At 35.9% G+C, this 20,715-nt stretch overlaps 6 protein-coding genes across 7 annotated transcripts; 4 read left to right on the top strand and 2 right to left on the bottom strand.

Annotated features, from left to right (window-relative positions):
- Nucleotides 1-261: 261 nt before the first annotated feature.
- On the top strand, nucleotides 262-1,752 carry LOC148303451 (uncharacterized). The gene has a single exon (XM_088269930.1). The coding sequence runs from the start codon at nucleotides 262-264 to the stop codon at nucleotides 1,750-1,752; it is 1,491 nt and encodes a 496-aa protein (XP_088126056.1).
- A 2,448-nt stretch (nucleotides 1,753-4,200) lies between these two features.
- LOC148303450 (uncharacterized) lies at nucleotides 4,201-6,583 on the top strand. Its single transcript, XM_088269929.1, has one exon. It carries the CDS (start codon nucleotides 4,350-4,352, stop codon nucleotides 5,976-5,978), a length of 1,629 nt encoding a protein of 542 aa, XP_088126055.1. The 5' UTR covers nucleotides 4,201-4,349; the 3' UTR covers nucleotides 5,979-6,583.
- A 2,164-nt stretch (nucleotides 6,584-8,747) lies between these two features.
- Nucleotides 8,748-11,806, bottom strand: LOC148303449 (uncharacterized). Of its 2 annotated transcripts, none has more exons than XM_088269931.1 (2): nucleotides 10,573-11,806; nucleotides 8,748-9,033 (listed from the first exon to the last, which is right to left on the bottom strand). In XM_088269931.1, exons 1-2 carry the CDS (start codon nucleotides 11,479-11,481, stop codon nucleotides 8,989-8,991), a joined length of 954 nt encoding a protein of 317 aa, XP_088126057.1. In that variant the 5' UTR covers nucleotides 11,482-11,806; the 3' UTR covers nucleotides 8,748-8,988. The 2 variants fall into 2 exon arrangements, 1 of the variants encoding a protein (XP_088126057.1); XR_015838489.1 differs by lacking the exon at nucleotides 10,573-11,806 and adding an exon at nucleotides 9,178-9,305 and having other exon boundaries at nucleotides 8,832-9,033.
- A 1,043-nt stretch (nucleotides 11,807-12,849) lies between these two features.
- Nucleotides 12,850-14,669, top strand: LOC148303448 (uncharacterized). The gene has a single exon (XM_088269934.1). The coding sequence runs from the start codon at nucleotides 13,217-13,219 to the stop codon at nucleotides 14,654-14,656; it is 1,440 nt and encodes a 479-aa protein (XP_088126060.1). The 5' UTR covers nucleotides 12,850-13,216; the 3' UTR covers nucleotides 14,657-14,669.
- A 1,295-nt stretch (nucleotides 14,670-15,964) lies between these two features.
- On the bottom strand, nucleotides 15,965-17,791 carry LOC148303447 (uncharacterized). The gene has a single exon (XM_088269908.1). The coding sequence runs from the start codon at nucleotides 17,659-17,661 to the stop codon at nucleotides 15,982-15,984; it is 1,680 nt and encodes a 559-aa protein (XP_088126034.1). The 5' UTR covers nucleotides 17,662-17,791; the 3' UTR covers nucleotides 15,965-15,981.
- A 110-nt stretch (nucleotides 17,792-17,901) lies between these two features.
- Nucleotides 17,902-19,512, top strand: LOC148303446 (uncharacterized). Its single transcript, XM_088269914.1, has one exon. It carries the CDS (start codon nucleotides 18,018-18,020, stop codon nucleotides 19,359-19,361), a length of 1,344 nt encoding a protein of 447 aa, XP_088126040.1. The 5' UTR covers nucleotides 17,902-18,017; the 3' UTR covers nucleotides 19,362-19,512.
- Nucleotides 19,513-20,715: the final 1,203 nt, after the last annotated feature.

Genomic DNA, 20,715 nt, shown 5'->3' with positions numbered 1-20,715 from the left:
AACATATCGCAACAACTCACTGATTATATATTTACCCTGTAGCAGGTATTTAAATCGATTATCGTGTACATAAACGTAAACAAGAAAACATGTTATAAATCCCTAAAACTGTGAGTACTTACCCATCGGCGCAAGTCTGTTTATTTTATTTGACGTTTGACACTTGCAGTTTGACGTTTATCTCGGAGCGGTTTTCTAGTTTTCGGAGGTATTTTTGTTCCCTTTTATTTGCGATTTAAATTTTACAAGGAATACATAAAAATGAGCAACGAATTACCGATAGCAGAGTTTTGGGTCAATAAATCTGAAAAGTTAGAACAGCTCTGTAGAGTCTGTCTGACTGAAAATACAGAACAATCAAAATCCCTGTTTGAAGAGTACGAATCCAGCAGTATCGCGTCCATGTTGATGTTGTGCGCGCGAGTGCAAATAGTCTGCCAGGATGGCTTCCCCGATATCATTTGCGCTCAGTGTTTAGGCGACCTGGAGGCCGCTAACAGCTTCAGGGTCAAGTGTGAACTTGCTGATGCACTTCTCAGGAAGTCTTGCACTGGGTCCAGCCAGACGGACCGGACTATTCAGATACCAGGAGGACAGAGACCACTCGTACAGAACCGCGTGAAGGAAGAGGTGTTCTGTGTGGAGGGGATTAAACCAGAGATGGAAGCTGATAGTTTTGACAGTGATACCCAATGTGATCCGTTGACTGAACATTTTTCATCCAAAGTTATACTAAAAAAACGTATTAAAAATAAATTATTAAAGAAAACAGGGGGAGGCACTAAACAAGAACACAATAAATTTAAAATGGTCAACCTGCTGAACATTGAGTCTAGTACAGAATCTCAAGACCCAGTTGATGGCAAGACCACTGTAACTCAAGAGACAAAACATAAAATTCAATCTTTTGTTTGCAAAATATGTGGTAGACCTCTAAAAAGCAGTGCCGCACTGGAAACTCATATGAACAAATTGCACAATGAGAACAGAAATGTAAAAATAAAATTAGGTACTGTTACTGGTTATGGAAAAGATAGGAGATTCAACTGTACGGAATGTTCCTACTCTACACCCCGGTCGCAAGCTTTAATCTACCACTCTCGAACTCACACCGGAGAGAAGCCTTACGTGTGTGATGTATGCCGAGCTTCCTTCGCCCAGCCCGGTACCTTGGCCGGCCACAAAAAGCTTCACAGCGATAAGACGTACTTCACGTGTCCAGAATGCGGGAAGCAGTTCAAGTACAAGGACAATTTGAGGCTCCACAAACTCGTCCATAGTGACGTCAGGAACTTCACTTGCGAAATCTGCCAGAAGGGACTTAAAACAAAGCAGAGCTACGAGATCCACAAGAAGCGACACTTGAACATCCGCGACTATAGTTGTGAACAGTGCGGCCGCGATTTTGTGTCTTTAGAAGACTTGTTAAATCACAGAACGATACATTCGGATATTAAAAAATTCGAGTGTCATATTTGTGCGTTTAAAACACGAACGAAGAGAGCTCTCGTCGGTCACCTTCAGAGACATACGGGAGAAAAAACTTTCAAATGTGAGCTCTGCGAATATATGGCTTATAATAAATTTGCATTGAGATCACATATGAAGAAGCATACGCAGGAGAGAAATTATAACTGTCCAGTTTGTCCTAAGAAGTTTACTCACAGCGGCGGTGTTAACAAGCATGTCATGCGAGCACACAAAATTGTCTACAAAGTCAGTGATTATACAGATAGGAGAACGGTTAAATAAAATCTCTTTCAACACCTGTTGTTTTATTGCAGATAACTTTACACGGGGTTACACGGGGATATTGTTGACACCTCCCCAGTTTTTATTATTTTTATTTTATTTTTTGCAATTCACAATATATAATAATTACAAGTACAAAAATATATTATATTTATACAAAAAAGACCCCACAAAGGCATGGCTTGTGTGTGGGTGAACATTTTATTTTAGGTTATAATAAAGGGCACTGGAAATAATACAATAGATATCAGAAATATAAATAGATTAAAATGGCAACATAAACTACAAATATTTGATTTTAACAGAAAACAAAATATCAAAAAGATGAAAATGAAAAAGGTTATCTACACTACTGATTTAATTGTGGCTGCTTTCGTAGTAGTGCATTTTTTCAGTTCAATATATATTTAATGCCACCCTGAACTCACACTCAGGACCGATCACTTGATTCGACCCATGCAATGATGTGTTCATACATTGAAATGGAGGATAAATGAATACTTTGGAAATTTTACTTTGGAGATTTAATTGTTTATTTAAATTACTACTTCTACCATCACGCTAATTCACTGCAAAGTAGGCAGAGAGAATTGAACGCCACACTCGTCTGTCCTGACATAAAATACTAGGTTCCTTCACATCCATCCATACATAGAGTCATACATGCCCTCTGGTTACATATGTTTTTGACACAACCAAGCTTTAGGTTCTATCTGTAGATTGATCTGGTTGTGCCAAGTCTTCTTTGGCCTACCTTGTTCTGTTCTCTCATTCTCACACATACACATAAACAAGTAATGTTTATTCCTGCTATAGTCGAATGAAATATGGGGGAACAATTTTTAACATTGTCTCTACTTCTCCTCTTTGATAAGTGACCCAGATTACAGTCAGGGAATTGTGGTAAGCCTAATAGACATGTAGCTATCTATGTTTATGAAAAGTTAAGAATTTTGAATGAAGTAGTGTCCATTTATTTATCACCAAACATTTTCAATGAAAACAATTTGATAAATCACTTGTATATAATATTTTGTGATCCTCTATCCTCTCTATTTTTTGTGATGCATCGCCATCCTCAGGTTTACGGAACTGAGGACCTGGCAAAATATAGATTATAAAAATAAATAAGAAAAATGAAAATTAATATGGTTTTTCATAGTTTAATTTGTATGGTAAAACCTCGATATAACGGACCTCTATTTTACGAACTTCAAATATACTTACTACTACTTACTTCAAGCTTCTTCTTGTGTCCAGTTTTGAACAAAGGCCTCCCTTTTGGACTTTCACAGTTCTCTATTGGACGCGACTCTTTTCCAGTGCAGGCCTGCCACTTTAAATATGGCTAAAAAAAAAACAATCAAATGTAAAAAAAAAATGCAAAAGGTCCTGCTAATATTATACTTGCTTAAATTTAAATTTCGCCGCATGTAAACAATTTTTAGTGACCATGATAATCTCGTCAACGTACCACTAGAATTTGAGACAATGCCGTCCTTCTCGTAGATTGCACCAAGCCGGAGCAACAACAACACTGCCAAAAATTAAGTTATCAATAATAAGATCACATCTCGACGATCTAATAACATTTATTGACTATTCGTCAGATAACGAAGTTCAACTATATAATACGCATTTTCGTAATTTTAGAGAGTTGATTATAATAAACAGAAAACTTCATTTGATTCCAAATAGAATCAAGCAGGAAAATGAAAAATTAAAGCAGGATAACAAACAGCAACGTCACCCCACGACGTGTGTCCGAAGACAATATAATTTTGTTTGTGTTTTGTATTGTTTATTTATATAAAACATTTTTTTTAAATAGAAGTATTTTGATTTATTTTAAACGTTTTCTTTGTATAACGGACTTTTGGCTTTAATGAAGTTTCTTTCTCCCACAATTAGTTTGTTATATCGAGGTTGTACTGTATTTAAAGGAAAATGGCGCTTTATTTACTCTCCAAAATATTTTTTTGCGTTTTATAATACCACAAAGTTTATAATACTATTAAAATACAAAATTGAATTGAGTTCCATCTAGAAGGGTGCTAAAAAATGATTTGTAACCAAATTCAAGTCCATTTAACCACCCTGCAAAAGCATAAAAAACTATCTATCTTGCACACGGTAATTTTTTTGTTGAGAGGAAAGTATTCCGTATTTTATTTTTTTTTATATGGGATTTACCATTCGGAATTCCAAAAGAGTCAAACGTTCGTTTGCGAGTATGCTTATTATTATTATTTTGACTCTCTTTTCAGCATGGGGTACGGGGATCGTATTAGCACGATTTTGAAATAGGTACCCGTCATCGATATCTAGCATTTATCTATCTGGCTACTATTAACTAGAGCAGAAATCCATCCTCTTATTTTGACATTTATAACCATAGATTAAGTGGTTTTGACATTTCCCTTATACGGAAAATTATAAAAACATAAATGTTATTTTGATAATTATTAATATCTAAATGGTGCATTTTATGTTTCACCTTGTTATTCAACATTTCACACCTCGCAAGCGCTTGTGAAATATTGCGTGATAACAATTGTAAAATTACTCAATATTTATATGATTAGGAATACCCTAAAATGAGCAATAAATTACCAATGACTCAGATATTAGCTAGCCAATCTGAAAAGTTAAAACAGCAATGTCGAGTTTGCCTGACGGAAAGTAAAGCACAATTTAAATGTCTATTTGAAGAGTACAAATCCGGTAGTATCGCTTCCATGCTGATGTTGTGTGCGCGAGTGCAGATAGTCTGCCAGGATGGGTTGCCCGACATCATCTGCACTCAGTGCTTAGGGGATCTGGAGGCAGCCAATAGCTTCAGGGTCAGGTGCGAACTTGCCGATGCACTGCTGCGGAAGGTTTGTAGCGCTGCGGAGCAGACAATCCAGCAACTAGAGGGACAGGGAACACAGGGAGTGAAGAAAGAAGTGTTTTGTGTGGATTGGGTTAAACCAGAATTGGATGACAATGCAGTTGGTAAAACACAAGGTGATCAATTAGAGTCTTCTTTGGTCAAACCCATCACTAAGAAACATATTGTTCAAAGTGATGTGATTACTCCTGAAAAAAAAATTACTCGACAACAAGAAAATATTAGTATTAATCTTGGTGGGAGTTGTAATGATTCACCGAGTCAGAGTATGGTGAAAGATGAAAAGGAAGATGACAATGATAGTGATGCAAAATGTGATCTCTCCACTGAGGATTATTCATTCGTTAAACAGACTGAATTATCAAAAAAATCAGAAACCATTTTACAGCACAAAAAACGCAAAATCAAAAACCCACTTTGTATTTTATCTAGTAATGCTTCTCAAGACCCTATATCAAGCTATACCACCAAATCTAAAAATGTATCTTTTGTCTGCCAAATATGTGGCAAACCTCTCAAAAGCGTTAGCTCTCTAGAAAACCATACGCGTACGATGCACGGTGAAAACAGAAATAAAATAAATAAATTAGGTGATGTTACTGGATACGGAAAAGACAGGAGATTCAATTGTTCTCGATGTTCCTATACGGCGCGTCGTTCGCAATCCTTGATCTACCACTCCCGCACTCACACCGGAGAGAAGCCGTACGTGTGCGATGTCTGCCAGGCGTCCTTCACCCAAGTCTCCAACTTCAATAAGCATAAAAAAGTTCACAGCGACAAGACGTACTTCACATGTCCCGAGTGCGGAAAACAGTTCAAGCACAAGGACAATTTAATCAAACACAACCTAGTACACAGCGACATCAGGAAGTTCACCTGCGAAATATGTAATAAGGGACTCAAGACAAAAAAGAGTTACGAGAACCATAAAAAGCGACACCTCAACATCCGTGACTACAGTTGCGAAGTTTGCGGGAGTACTTTCGTCTGTGTAATATCACTGACAAACCACAGAAAAAAACATCTGGATATTAAAAAGTTTGAGTGTAATTTTTGCACTTTTAAAACGCGACGAAAGGTAACTCTTATCGGTCATCTCCAGAGACACACGGGAGAAAAGACATTCGGTTGTGAGCTCTGTGAATATATGACTTACGATATGTACACGTTGAAAGCACACATGAGAAAGCACACTCGGGAGAAAAATTATACCTGTCCAGTCTGCCAGGTGAAGTTTATTCACAGCACCAGCGTTAACAGTCATATGTTACGAATGCACAGCATTGTATATAAAGTCAATGATCATACAGATAGAAGAACCATTAAATAAATTTCCAAACAATTATTGTTTTATTGAATATATCTTTATTATAATCATATGAATACATTCATTTATTTTATTTATGTGCATTTACACAATCAACATGCGAAAAATGAGTAGTTAAAATACACACTTTTCTTTGAAATAGTGGTATTTACATAGTAAAACTTAAATTAAAAATGGATAGATTTTACCACAAAGTGACTGCCGAACCAATTAATGAAAAATACATACACTGTGATTTTATTTTTAGATGTCTCATTGGAGACAATGCATCTTTCTATATGAAGGGAATATGAAAATCTGGTCTGGCATTGGCTGACTTAAGTGATCAGTGTATCATTTACTATTCTACCCATTATTGAACATTGATAGTGGCCTCTAACAGTTTCTCAACAACAGGTTTATGTGACAGTTGAATCTGCCATCTGCTGAGAAGTTGAAGAAAATAGCTTTCGCCTTCTGACCATGAATGAGACTGATTTCCAATTTGTTTTCACCTTTTAGGAGATGCTCGAAATATTATTTAAATATACATTCTGGATTTGAACTGACAAACATTGGATTTGATTTTAATTCACCAATGTTATTCAGTAATTTGACCATATACGATACCACTTCTTGTGTAAGTGTCCTTATAAACTGTCCCAGATCCAAATTTTGTAATCACATTTCGCTCACTCCTTTCAAGAACGTCATAAATCAAAAATTGACAATTTTTAATTGTGCATGTTTTTGGAATACCCAGAAAATGTACTATATCCCAGCAAAAAAGGCATATTTTTAACTCAATATTTACCCGCTACAGGGCAGAAAGTGTTGTTTTTGCATTTTGAAGAAAAGGTATTGTTTAATTATTTTTTAAAAATATTTAAAATATTTCTCAAATGGAGAATAAACCTTCAGGTTTTACCTAAAAAGATCTGATGCACAGTAAAAAGTTCAATAAGTGGCTTGATATATATTTTAAATACATCGTATTTTATATTTAAACTTTAAAAACGTTCTCCTGAAAAATCAAGTTTTTTGATTTATGACGTTCTTGAAAGGAGTGAGCGATTTGGTGGTGGAACTACATTTTATAAATTAAAACAATCATTTTTTTTCATTTTAACTAACTAACTAACCATAACGCCACGTCGCAGCAGGGGCAGGCAGAGAGAATCGAACGCCAGACCACTCTGTCTTTGCAAACATTCTTCGCCTTTTCCACATTCATGCATCTCCTCATACATGCCCGACGATTATTACGACTCCTGACCCGGCCGCTACTAAGTATTTGACATACTTGATTGTGCCAAGTTTTCCTCGGTCTTCCTCTAATTCTTTTTCCAACTACATTCACCTCATAAATTTGTTTAACCGTTCTTTCTTCACTCATACGTTCCACATGTCTAAACCATGTCAACACACCTTTCTTAATTTTATTGATAATGCTTATCTCAGCCTTGCATTCTTTCCTTATTTCATCATTCAAACATCGTTTTGCCACACATTCGTCTGAGGGATCGCATTTTGACTGCATTCAGTCTGCTTTCATCAAGATTTCATTTTTATTTTATTTAACTAGTGACTGGGTTATGTGATCACTAACATCTGTCTGATGATGTCAGTGACAACGAAATACGGTTACTGGTCAAATAAAAGTGGGAAAAAAAAATTAGTTTTTTTTTACATCTCAACGTAGATGAAGAAGAATATGGTAATCTGGGTATTTACATGGCCTTACACACGTGCAACATTTACCATTCTACCCACGATTGAGACGTGTGGTTGTCTCACACGACAAAAAATTTTGAAACTCCTACATATAGCATTTATCTTATGACACAGTTGTGTGTATTGTTATATTTGTAATATAACAACTATACACAGTTGTATATAATTGTGTATACGGGCGGACCTCATCTTTCGCACAATTCTCTAATTCGCACATTTTTTCTTCTTCTTAAATAACGCAAAGTGGTACGTACATGCTGAATGGGCTAAAATAAAAGAGTCAACAATGAAAGGTTCATGGAAACAACTATGTCCACAAACGATGGCTGATTTCATAAATTCTGATCACACTTTAAATAGTTCACAAAATGAATGAAGTAAACCTGGATGTTAACAGTGAAGATGTTAACGAGATGATTCCACTTCATTCTGAACCCTTGACTAATGAATTTCTAATGGACCGACAAGAGAATGAAAAAGATATACAAATTGAAAATGAAGAAGAAGAACCTGAAGAAATCATCAAAACCTCAACAATAAAAATTGTGAACGAAGTTTTGAAACGAAGTGATCCCAATGGAGAACGCATATCGCTCACTCCTTTGAAGAACGTCATAAATCAAAAATCGTCAATTTTCAGCTGTGCATGTTTTCGGAATGCCCAGAAAATGTACTATATCCCAGCAAAAGAAGCATATTTTTAACTTAATATTTACCCGCTACAGGGCAGAAAGTGTTGTTTTTGCATTTTGAAGAAAAGTATTGTTTAATTATTTTTTTAAATAAACTAAATATTTTTCAAATGGAGAAAAAACCTTCAGGTTTTACCTAAAATAATATGTTGCACAGTAAAAAGTTTAATAAGTGGCTTGATATTTATTTTTAATACATTCTATTATATTTTTAAACTTTAAAAACGATCTCCTGAAAAATCAAGTATTTTGATTTATGACATTCTTGAAAGGAGTGAGCGATATCTCAAGTGCATAGGCGATCCATAATAGTTCTTAATGTTACAGAACTCTGTATGAAGAAAAGAAAAAAATAGTAAAATACAACTAACTCTTGACAAGTTTATTAAGAAAATAAAATTTTTATTCAATATGTACTTATTAATTTTTGATAAAAACAAATTTTAAAGTACAGTTTTTGGGGTTTTTTATTTTATTTTTTACATCCCTCTACTTTCGAACATTTAACTTCCGCACACGTTTTCTGGAACCCATCATGTGTGAAAGTTGAGGTTCGCCTGTAGTTGTTATATTATATGTACATCACAGATCCTCTGTCGTGTAGGTCCTCACCTAAACTCCTTCATTGCGCCACCAGCTGTTGTCTCTAAAAGCTGAAAAAGGGGCAATGTATCAATAAGTAATAATAAAATTGTTGCGACGTCGTATTTAGTTGCCTTTTCAAAGAAAATGTATTTTTGATTCACACAACTTTATTAATACTATGTTACAAATAAAATAAGAAGTTTACAACTAACTGGACACTTTTGTACTATACTGCGTGAAATGTCGGCCCAGTGACGTAACTGTCGAACACGGTCTTCTTGATTCGCTGATGACTGACTGATCATGCGGTTGCTTGATTCATCTTCCTTTTATAGTACCCAAAACGATATCAGATTTATTATTGCGTAGGCATTGGAATTTTTATGGTCTTGTTTACCACTTTCCAATAGTTAGGTAATTTCCATATGATTTGGGTGAAATTTAGTTTGTGGGCTCTTTGCCTTTCGTAATCACAAATTACAAACCATAATGTAAACCCTCACTAAGGGACACATACTGACAAAACTTATACATATAATCGCAGAGAATAGACAAAAGAAGTTGTTGCATAATTTGATTTTTGGTTTGATCATTCAAGCAAGATCATTTAATCAGTCCACATATTCGATTGTATAGTGTGTATTTCTAGTATCTGATAGATTTGATATCAAAAACTTGATCTGCAAAGAAAAAATACTGAATAACATTCCAATAGGCCCTATTGAATAGAGTATACGAAAATGTTATACATAAGGCACATAAGTACTGTAAATGAACAGACTTTCATAATACCTTTATATAAAAAGATGCTTCATGTCTTTTGAGACATCTTGAATTACATTTGAACGGTCAGGGGGTCTGTTCAATTTTTTCATAAAAATCTGTAAGCACCTCAAATGCGTAGAAATATTTTAGCACTTGAATATATGCTTCCAGATACAGATATAAAGTAGTTCAAAAAAATCATATTTCCTTGGTAATATTAGGTTCAACTCATGGAAAAACTCGCATTTCATAAATATAAATGACCATAGGAACAAAGGTTACTTAACAACCCTTCTATCAACATGATCGCGCCATTTAAAATCTACATTATGTTGTAGCATCATGTGACTATTAACAGAAGTACTGTACATAAAACTCTTCTCACAAATTGGACATGAATAACTTTTCTCCCTAGTATGTTTTCTCATGTGCGTTCTCAAAATATTAATATTGTAAGTGGAATATTCGCAGAGATGGCATTTTGCGTTTTTTTCTCCCGTGTGTTTGAGGATATGCGAAGTTAGAGAACTCTTGGCTGTAAATTTACTTCCACAAGTGTGACACTCAAATTTTTTGTCTTTTAGTGTGTGCTGTTTAGAATGGTTATAGAGTTCGTTAGACGATACAAAGGTGCGACTGCATCGCTCACAACAAAAGTTACGGATGTTGAGGTGTCGCTTCATATGGTTTGCAAAGTTTTCTTGTTTTCTGATTGCTTTATGACATATTTCGCAGCGGTGTGGTGCGTCAGTATGTATCCATATGTGTCGCTGTAAAATTTTATTTTGTTTGTATTGTTTACTGCACACCGGGCAAGTGAAGTTCTTCTCCGAACTGTGTACCTTCTTATGGTGAGACAGAGATGAAGCCTGAGTGAAGCGCGCTTGGCACTCGTCACACTTGTATGGTTTCTCCCCGGTGTGAGTTCTGGTGTGAGCCACGAGGTCGTATTGCCGGGGGGTAGAGTACGGGCACTCCAAACAGTGGAATCTCTTTTCCTTTCCATGCCCGCTTGTATCCCACAATTCAGTATTCTCGGGTTCACTGTGCACCTTGTGCGTGTGATTCTTTAGGGACTTTTTTCTATGAAGAGTCTTGCCGCATATTTTACAAATAAAGGACTTTATTTTATTTTTCCTTCCGACAGACTTTGTGGCGCTGGATTCTAGGTTGCTATCAATAACAACTTCATTATTTTTATCAATATTCAACATACTACAAGATTTCTCTGCTTCGGAAACAACATCTGCAATTTGCGACAATTCATCGGTCAATTCCTTTGTCTCGGGCCCGACTTGGATTAGAACTAATGGGATGTTCTCAATCAATTCACATTGTGTGTCACCAGCAGTATTATGTTCCAGCTCAGATTTAATATGCACACAAAGATCCCCTTCCTTCACTCCGCACCGCGTTGGTGTTTCCTGTCTCGCTGGTTGCTGGAAAGTCGTCTGCCCAGTGGCACTAGATTTCCTCAAAAGTGCATCGGCAAGTTCACACCTGACCCTGAAGCTGTTAGCGGCCTCCAGGTCCCCCAAGCACGGAGCGCAGATGATATCCGGCAAGCCATCCTGGCAGACTACCTGCACTCGCGCGCACAGCATTAGCATGGAAGCGATACTACCGATTTTGTATTTTTCAAACAGGTGTTTATATTGCTCTTTATTTTCTGTGAGGCAAACTCGACATAGTTGTTTACACTTTTCGAATTTCTTAACTAAAATATTAGTTAATGGTAATTGGTCATTCATTTTTTAATATTCCTGTTAAAATTAAAATGAAAAAGCATTTTTAAATTTTTCGCGAAATCTTAATATATTTAACTAATAATGCATGGACCAAATTATCAGCGATGTTTTTAAACTGCTTTAGCACTGATTTTTGTATGTTCCATATAAATATAGTATGGTGTGAAACGAATATTACATATTTACTATTAGTGTCAAATAATAAAAATGCCCAGTAAATGTGCCATCGTTGTAGATAAAACTAACACAGATTAACTAATTGTATAATTATAAAGTTAATATGTATAGTATGTACAAGACTACATATACCCATATAGCGAATAAATACAAAAATAAAATACCTAAACGTCAAAATAAGTCTGCCAGCACACGTGTGTATTCTGCATTCTGATTTTTTATTAATTCGAACTAGAAAGGTAAATTTCATTCGAAAACAAAAATGGGTAGGTATGTATTCGAGATGCTCTTATTTTAAATTCTGTTTGAAAAAGAAAGCAGAATGAACGCCAATGAAATGTGTTCCCTCAGATGAATGTGTGGATAATCAGTATATAACAAAACTAAACATGAAGATATTAGAAAGGAATGTAAGGCTGAATTAGAGATAATTGAGAGGATAAAGTTATCTAATGTGGCATGGACAGGTGAAGCAAATGGATAACAAGACAATGACTTTATAAGTATATTGGGCAAATGTTACAGGAAAATAGAACGAGGTCGGCCAAAAAAGAAATGGCAATCAGAACCTCAAATCTGGACGTATCAAAAGTCTACTTATAGTACCGGAGAGCATATACGAATTGATAAATGTATGTGACGAAAGCTAGAAGTGTATGTCAGGACGGACGAGCGTGGCGTTACATTATTTCTGGCAACCCTGCAGAGAAATGGCGTGATTGTAGTACAGTAGTAATAGTATATACTTGTATACAACGTCCACAAACTGCCTCCAAACTTTTTTGTTGAATGCCAGTTCTTTTGGATCCTCCCAAGTTAGGTCCCCCTCCAGAAGTTCAAACGAAAACTGTAGTGTGTATAAAATCTAATATTCCTCCGTGTGAATACTCCTCACCATTTAAAATAAATTCTGAAAGCGGAGAAAGGAAATGGGAGAACTCTCGTTTTCTACTAGCCATAAAATCAAACAAACTTTAATTAAGATTTTATTGATATCTCAACATAGATGAAGAAGTCTCACGAGACAGTAGATAAAAATAGACATGTGATAAAAATAGACATGTGATAAAAATAGACATGTGATAAAAATAGATAAAAATAGACAGTAGATAAAAAAAAACATGTGGTACCTACTTCTAGGTTTTTTTTCATGACCACTCCTGAGTCCAGCTGTTTTTTTTATTTATTATCGCACATTGTCTATGGATTTTAATAGATGGCATAATTTTGACGTTTAAATTTTTTATAATATTCGTGCTTATCTACGTTTTCGAATGTAATTTATTATGAACAAAATAACGTTACGTTTATACTCTGTTTCTAACTTGAAATAAATTATCTGATCAGGGAAAATCGCATTAGAAGGTACAATGTTTAGTTGGAGCAGTGATGATTTGGCTTGTCGTTAATTTTTGTATTAATTATTAGACTAAAATAAAAATAAGTCATTTTGAAACGGTTACATTTAATACCATTTAAATAAGCAAAAACAAATTCGAAAGCTTTCGATAAAATTTTACGAATTGAATTATAATTTATTTTATCTCTTGTATTTACAAAAATGAGCAAGGATGAACCGGTCACTGAGTTTTTTGTAAATAAATTGGAGAAGTTGAAACAACAATGTCGGGTGTGCCTGACAGAAAATGCTGAAGAATCTAAATCCCTGTTCGAAGAATACGAATCCAGTAGTATCAGTTGCATGTTGATGTTGTGCGCGCGGGTGCAGATAGTCTGCCAAGACGGCTTGCCCGACATCATCTGCGCTCGGTGCTTGGGGGACCTGGAGGCCGCTAACAGCTTCAGGGTCAGGTGCGAACTTGCCGATGCACAACTGAGGAAATCTCACATCTCCACTGGCCAAACCGATCAGACTATCCAGCAACCAGCGGAACAGGGAGCACACGCGCAGAGCAGAGTCAAGGAAGAGGCACCCTGCGAGTGGATCAAAGCGGAGTGGGAAGATGTAAATGTCGATAATGATATACAATATGACCCATTGGTTGAGAATTCTACATCCGAAGTTAAACATCCGGAATGTAAGACTTTGAAAACTGCAGCAGAGACTTCCCAAGGACATGAGAAATTTAAAATTGAAAACTTACCCGATACTAAATGTTATAATAGTACTGACAAAGAACTTAATCAATCTTTCGAGTGTAAATTATGTAGCCTTGTTCTTAAAAACAGTTCTTTATTAGATAACCACATGTCCGCGATCCACCACGAAAACAGAAATAGTAAAATAAATAAGTACGGTACCGTTACCGGATGTGGAAAGGACAGGAGATTCAATTGTTCCGAATGTTCTTACTCTACTCCCCGCGCACCGGCCCTGATCTCCCACTCCCGAACTCACACCGGAGAGAAGCCTTACGTGTGTGATATCTGTCAAGCCTCCTTCGGCTACGCGTCGAACTTAGATCATCATAAAACTGTTCACAGCGACAAGATGAACGTCACGTGTCCCGAGTGCGGGAGACAATTCAAACACAAGAACACTTTAATCAAACACAGACTGGTCCACAGTAACATCAAGAAATTCACCTGCGAAATATGTAAACTAGGACTTAAGACAAAATCCAGTTATGAGAACCACAAAAAGCGACACCTGAACATCCGCGACTTCAGTTGCGAAGATTGCGGAAACACTTTTGTGTGCGCAATAGCTCTGGCCAATCACAGACAAAAACATAGCGTTAATAAAAAATTTGAGTGCCACGTTTGCGGATTTAAAACGCGAATCAAGCAAACTCTGGTAACGCATCTCAAGAGACACACGGGCGAAAGGACTTTCAAATGCGAGCTGTGCGAGTATATGGCTTATAACAAATTCGGATTGAAGGCACATATGAGAAAGCATACGCATGAGAAAAATTACATGTGCCCAATCTGCCAGCTGAAGTTTAGTCACAGCAGCAGTGTTAACAGTCACATGTCACAAGTACACCACATTTTATACAAAGTCAACGATCATATAGATAGAAGAATTGTTAAATAAAATATATTTTACACTTCTTGTTTTATTGTATGTAAAAATTAATCACGTACATTGTGTTTAAACACTTTCATTTTTTATAATTAAAATGTTACTTTGTTTTAAAGTCATTATAAATATAGTGATTTTAAATATATATTTATGGTGATTTTAGAACAAAGTTACATTTTAATTATAAAATGGAAAATCACAAAGTTAGTGCTTCAAATATACATTATACTTTTATTTTTACTGTTTCTTAAATCAGTATTCACTTTGCCTTCTCTTTTTCATGGATAGATACTATCTCCATACGTAGTATCTATCCATCCACATACATAGTGTATTTACATCTTCTTCAAATCCTTATCCGCACCCAGTGCTGCATAGGGCACTGCATCATATAAACGCAGTTTTAATAGATTTATATTATCCACTGACACTTCGTGATGGAATTGCATTTTTAATTTATTATTAGATTAAAACCAATATTTTTAGCTTTTCCACTTTTTTATTTGACCAGCGACCGGGTTTCGTCGTTACCGACATCATCAGACTGGTCTGATGATGTCGGTAACGACGAAACCCGGTCGCTGGTCAAATAAAAAAGTGGAAAAGCTAAAAATATTGGTTTTAATCTAATAATAAATTAACGCAGTTTTATCTTGACCCCCTGGGAATCGAACCCTGGACTTCCAGTACAGTAGCCTAGCATGCTGACCATTACACTACAGAGGCGGACAATACCGATTTATTTAAAGCATTGTATCTAGTCTCAAAAATTAAATTATACACTCAAGATTACAAATAAAACAAAGATTTATAATCAAAAAGTTTCAAAGCAATAGCAGATAAAAAAATCCTTCCTTTTCCTGTTAATGTGGCTAAATTGATTTGATTGAAATTTTTTAATTGTATGTCATGTCAATATGTGGCACCTTTCACTGGTGGCGTTTCGTCGGCTGTTCTCGCCAGAATTATGACTTGACTATAAAGGATGCAGAGGCGCTGACTGGCGACAGAAAGGACTGAGAATATCAAAAAATAACCGTATTTATTTGTGAAAAAACCTTATCATTATATGTTATTTCACTTTTTTAACACCATAATATCATAAAAAAAGTATAACATTGCTAAATGGTAGACAATTTTTTGAATTTTCCAAACCAATTGTGGTTCAACTCCTAACGTATGTTGCTCATTTTCTGTAATAACAAACATAAATGAATACATGGATTTTGAAATACTAAAAAAGAACCAAAGTTTGAAGAAAAAAAAATCCTTGAAACAATATAAAGACAATATCACCCGTGAAAAATAAATTTACAAAAGTTGAGGAACCAGCTTTATTACTTGACGACTCGTCTCTCAGTATGATCACCGACACGATAAGCTATCTTATGAAATCGCATCATATGTCTATTAATATGATAATTGGTTTTAAATTTCACATCACAAACTGGGCAAGAGTATTTTCTTTCTTCAGAATGAGATAGCATGTGTTTTTGCAACGCGGGATTGTTGTAGCATTTATAGTCACAGAGCTGACATTTAATTTTTTTTTCTCCTTGGTGAAGCATCAGGTGTCCGATCAAAGCTCGCTTGAGCCGGGTTTTATGTCCGCAGAAGTCACACTCAAATTTCTTGGGGTCGGTATGCATCTTGGCGTGGTAGACGAGATCCCCTTTGTCCACGAAACATCGCCCGCAAAATATGCAGCGAAAGCTACGAATATTCATATGACGCTTGATATGAATTTGCAGAATGCGTTCACACGAAAGCTGTTTACCGCAAATTTCACAGATGCATATATTAGCCTTGCTGTGAATGCGCTTGTGTCTGTTAAGAATAACTTCATTCTTGAATTGTTTTCCGCAGTCGGAACAATCAAAATTGTCGGCATTTCTGTGGAGTCTATTGTGTTTACTTAAATTGAGAAAGCTAGTAAAGCGAGCATTACACACGCCACACTTGTGAGGTTTATCCGTGTGCCATTTCAAGTGGAATATTAATCTGTTTTTCTTTACATAACTAGCTTTGCAGAATTCACATTTGTACGGTTTGTCTTCAGCGCTCCGTGCCTTTTCTTTTTTTGATTTCCGGCAGTCAGAATTGGAAAGACTACCTCGAATATTGTTACGTCTATAAGGCTTGTCTATTGTACAAAATATCCTGTGGAGTTTAAGCTGGTTGAGGTCGGTGAAACAAATTTGGCACTTATTACATTTGAGAGTTTTCTCCACAGAGCAAAACATCTCGTGGTCTATCAGTTGGTGGGAATCGGGGAAGTCAGTTTTACAGATATTACAAATATTAGATTTGGTGTGAATTCTGGAATGCAAAATAAGTTCAAAACGATAATCGCAAGAGAAGGGACACTCGGTGCAGGTGAGTCTTTTGCGTTCAATGGGAGTAGAAGATTTGTATTCAATTTTCTTATCATGTATCGGTTTACCACTGCAAGATCGTGAGTAACAAATTTCAAGAAGATTTTGTTCTGTCGACTTATTTGAGGAAACATTCAATTCGCTTTGTTTCGGAGATTTCTCGTATTGTAATTCTTCTAGTCCCGGAATCTCATCTAATGGATCAATTTGTGAATCACTAACGACATTTTCATCTTCCAACTCTGGTTTAATCCACTCACAGACCGCCTCGTCCTTTACTCCGTTCTGTCTGTGTGTTCCCTGTCTCACTGGTCGCTGGAAATTCTGGAAAGTCTGGTCAGTCTGGCCAAAGTCACTGCAAAACTTCCTCAGAAGGGCATCGGCAAGTTCGCACCTGACCCTGAAGCTGTTAGCGGCCTCCAGGTCCCCCAAACATCGAGCGCAGATGATATCGGGCAAGCCATCCTGGCAGACTATCCGCACTCGCGCGCACAACATCAACGTAGAGGCGATACAACTGGATCCGTTATCTTCTTCGTCAAACACACATTTAGAATGTTTTATATTTTCAGTCAAGCAAACTCGACACAGCTTTCTAGATTTTTTAACCAAATATTTTTTTACGTACAATTCTTTACCCATGTTTGGTATGAATGTTTAAATTTCTATATGTATAACTCAAAAAAAATATAACGTCCGATGTAAAGAATATATTTCGCTTGATGTTTACGCACGATTACTGACAGGTGACCCAATACCGGACCAATCCATATACGAGTATTTTATACACAAAACCCAACTGACAGTTCGTAAACGTAGGTAACGATTTTCCATCTGTACAGGTTGGCAACATTACTGCATAATTATTATTATTTATTTGACACTTCTTAATGATCTGTCAGTGAACTGTCACTTCCTAACTACTGTAAATACGTTTGGTCAACCATTTGTTGTTATTTACCGCCTTTAATTAAAAGTCAGTGATTAAATCAAACAAAATGAGTGACAAATTACCAATAGCTAAGATTTTAGTAAACAAATCGGAAAAGTTAAAACGACAATGTAGGGTTTGCCTGACAGAAAATGCTGAAGAGTCTAAATCGCTGTTTGAAGAGTACGAATCTAGTTGTATCGCTTCCATGCTGATGTTGTGCGCGCGAGTGCAGGTGGTCTGCCAGGATGGCTTGCCCGACATAATCTGCCCTCAGTGTTTAGGGGACCTGGAGGCCGCCAACAGCTTCAGAGTCAGGTGCGAGCTCTCTGATGCACTTCTGAGGAAGTCTTGCAGCGGCACTGATCACACTATCTGGCATTCAGCGGGAGAGGTAACACACACACAGAGCCGAGTGAAGGTAGAAGTGCCTTGTGGGAACTGGACTTTACCCGAGTTGGAAGAAGATGATACGCAAAGTGATCCATTGATTGAGGATTCTTCATTTGAAGTTAAACTGACAAGACTAAAAACAAATAAATCTTCAGTAAATGAAAGCGCCACATCGCAACATAATAAACTCAAAATGAAAAATAACAATTCAACTCTACAACAAGAAGGAGATCTAATTAATCTACCGTCAAGTAATAAGAATATTCAATCCAATCCTACCGCTGGAAATCAAAATCGTAAATTCACATGTAGCAAGTGTTCATTCTCATCTAATTTCGAATGCATACTTAATATACATTTTAGAATTCACAATGAACAGAAACTCGTTAAAATTGAACAGAAACCTGATAAATGTGAACAAAAACTTGTTCAATTAGAACAGAAACATTTTAAATGCAATATGTGCCAAATTACATTCCCTAACGCCGACCGGTTGAAGGTCCACATGATGAGCAAGTCGCATTATAACTCCGACAAATCCTATCGAAAAAAATGCGTTTGCGAGATCTGCGGGAAGGAACTCTCATCCGCAAATTACCTCCAGGCCCACATAGAGCGACACAAGAATATCCGCAATTTCCGGTGCGAAATTTGCGGGCGCTGTTTCGCGGACAAGGCCTATCTCGTGTACCACGTCAAGCTGCACACGGAACCCGCCAAGTACGAATGCGACATATGTGGACATAAAACCCAACACAAGAAGTCCTTAGTCAGCCACATCATGCGCCACGGAGGGGAAAAAAACTTTAAATGTCAAATTTGCAACTATACGTGTTACATCAAAGCCGAATTACAAAATCACATGGTATCTCATTCCGAAGAAAGAAAGTACTCTTGCCCGATTTGCAATGTAAAATTCAAGTATAGTCATCATATCAAGAGACATATGTTGCAAATTCACAAAGAAAATTATAAATTTATTAATAATTGCACCGACCGTCGATTAGTTAAAAAATGATTTATTATTTATCTTTAACCCAATCACCGCATTTCAAATCGGCTGTGACATTTATAACAGATTATTTATTATTATTATTTAATTTAATTATAATATGGAACAAAAATAATGCTAAAATTTGAGTTGTTTTAATTCTGAGGCTTATAGTGTACATAAGTAATTCCTGATTATGGCGGTTACCCCTTAAATGTGCTGGAGAGGTCTGTTTGGGTGACAACTAGGGCAAAAAATAAATCTCCTGAGTATCTCTTGGCACTTTTAATTTGCAAGGTACATCAAAAAAGAGGCAAAACTAAATAAATTGGTTCCATATCCAATTTAACCAATGCCACAACTTAATATGTAGTCATAGCCATTGGAATTAAAAAGCCGTTTGAGTCAAATTAATTCAGTGTCATTTTCATGCAATACTACCTCAAGAGTAGTACTATTTTATAGGTGTAATTTGTTTAATAATTATATATTCAAGTATTAGAATCCAAAAAATTACAGATTATTATTATCATATCCATAAAAACTAAAAGAGCTCTCTTAATTTCTTAAAAACACTGCCCATCACATGGGAAAAATGTTTGGAATTTGCTATTATTTCAAACTTATCTTGAAAATTTCAGAATTAACCCTAGAGGGATAGATCCAGGATTTGGATATATTCTACATTGGTTATGGTCTGCTACTAATGTTTAAATCAATGCATAATATGGTTACAAAGTATGTAAATACAAAAAAAGGTGTGCACCTCGGATGAATTATCTGATAGATGTCCTATACTTCATTCAGTTACAACTGCCGTGAGTAAAGTGATCTTACTAGTTTGCAAACAGCGCTATAAATTTGGCGAGCATGCCTTGGCTGTTGCGAGACTGGTGGCATGGAATACTCTGTAATAGTTGATTTTTAAGAAAATACATTTGTTAAAATTGAATTGAAAAATTGTTTTTATTAGTTATTGATTTTTACAATTTTTTATGACTTAATTGAATCGCAGAATTTACACTTTGATCAAAGTATTTTACAAAAATTACGCTACATAAATTATTATTTTTATTTGACATATTCATAATATATTACTAGCTTTATAATAATATAATATATTATTTATACCGGTCATGCGTCGCTATGTCTCAGTCTGATTGAATGGAAAAGAAAGAAAAGGGAATATATAACTTGTTTAATTTCACGATTCTTGTGGGTAACATCATGAAGCATACTGTCCGCCATGAGCAATGCTCAGTTATGCCGTTTTATTCAACAGATAGCGCTGCCATTCATTTTTTTATATCATCTTCTTCTTTTCACCCATTTTGAGTGTTCTAGCCAGTGTCGAGTTATTATTTTTTATATCATGTTTTTA

Source organism: Brachycentrus maculatus, unplaced genomic scaffold (assembly GCF_059751285.1).
Source record: "Brachycentrus maculatus isolate JH-2025_06_01 unplaced genomic scaffold, ASM5975128v1 h1tg000368l, whole genome shotgun sequence".
NCBI lineage: Eukaryota > Metazoa > Arthropoda > Insecta > Trichoptera > Brachycentridae > Brachycentrus > Brachycentrus maculatus.
Note: the sequence above shows the minus strand (reverse complement) of the source record. Positions and strands in the feature narration are given on the sequence as shown.

Excerpts from the sequence above, each read along its gene's own strand:
- LOC148303451 (XM_088269930.1), top strand. The coding sequence starts at position 262 with ATGAGCAACGAATTACCGATAGCAGAGTTTTGGGTCAATAAATCTGAA.
- LOC148303446 (XM_088269914.1), top strand. The coding sequence starts at position 18,018 with ATGAGTGACAAATTACCAATAGCTAAGATTTTAGTAAACAAATCGGAA.
- LOC148303450 (XM_088269929.1), top strand. The coding sequence starts at position 4,350 with ATGAGCAATAAATTACCAATGACTCAGATATTAGCTAGCCAATCTGAA.
- LOC148303449 (XM_088269931.1), bottom strand. The coding sequence starts at position 11,481 with ATGAATGACCAATTACCATTAACTAATATTTTAGTTAAGAAATTCGAA. Across the intron at positions 9,034-10,572 it reads CTCTGTCTCACCATAAGAAG|CTTTTAGAGACAACAGCTGG; the intron begins GTACACAGTTCG and ends CCCCTTTTTCAG.
- LOC148303448 (XM_088269934.1), top strand. The coding sequence starts at position 13,217 with ATGAGCAAGGATGAACCGGTCACTGAGTTTTTTGTAAATAAATTGGAG.
- LOC148303447 (XM_088269908.1), bottom strand. The coding sequence starts at position 17,661 with ATGGGTAAAGAATTGTACGTAAAAAAATATTTGGTTAAAAAATCTAGA.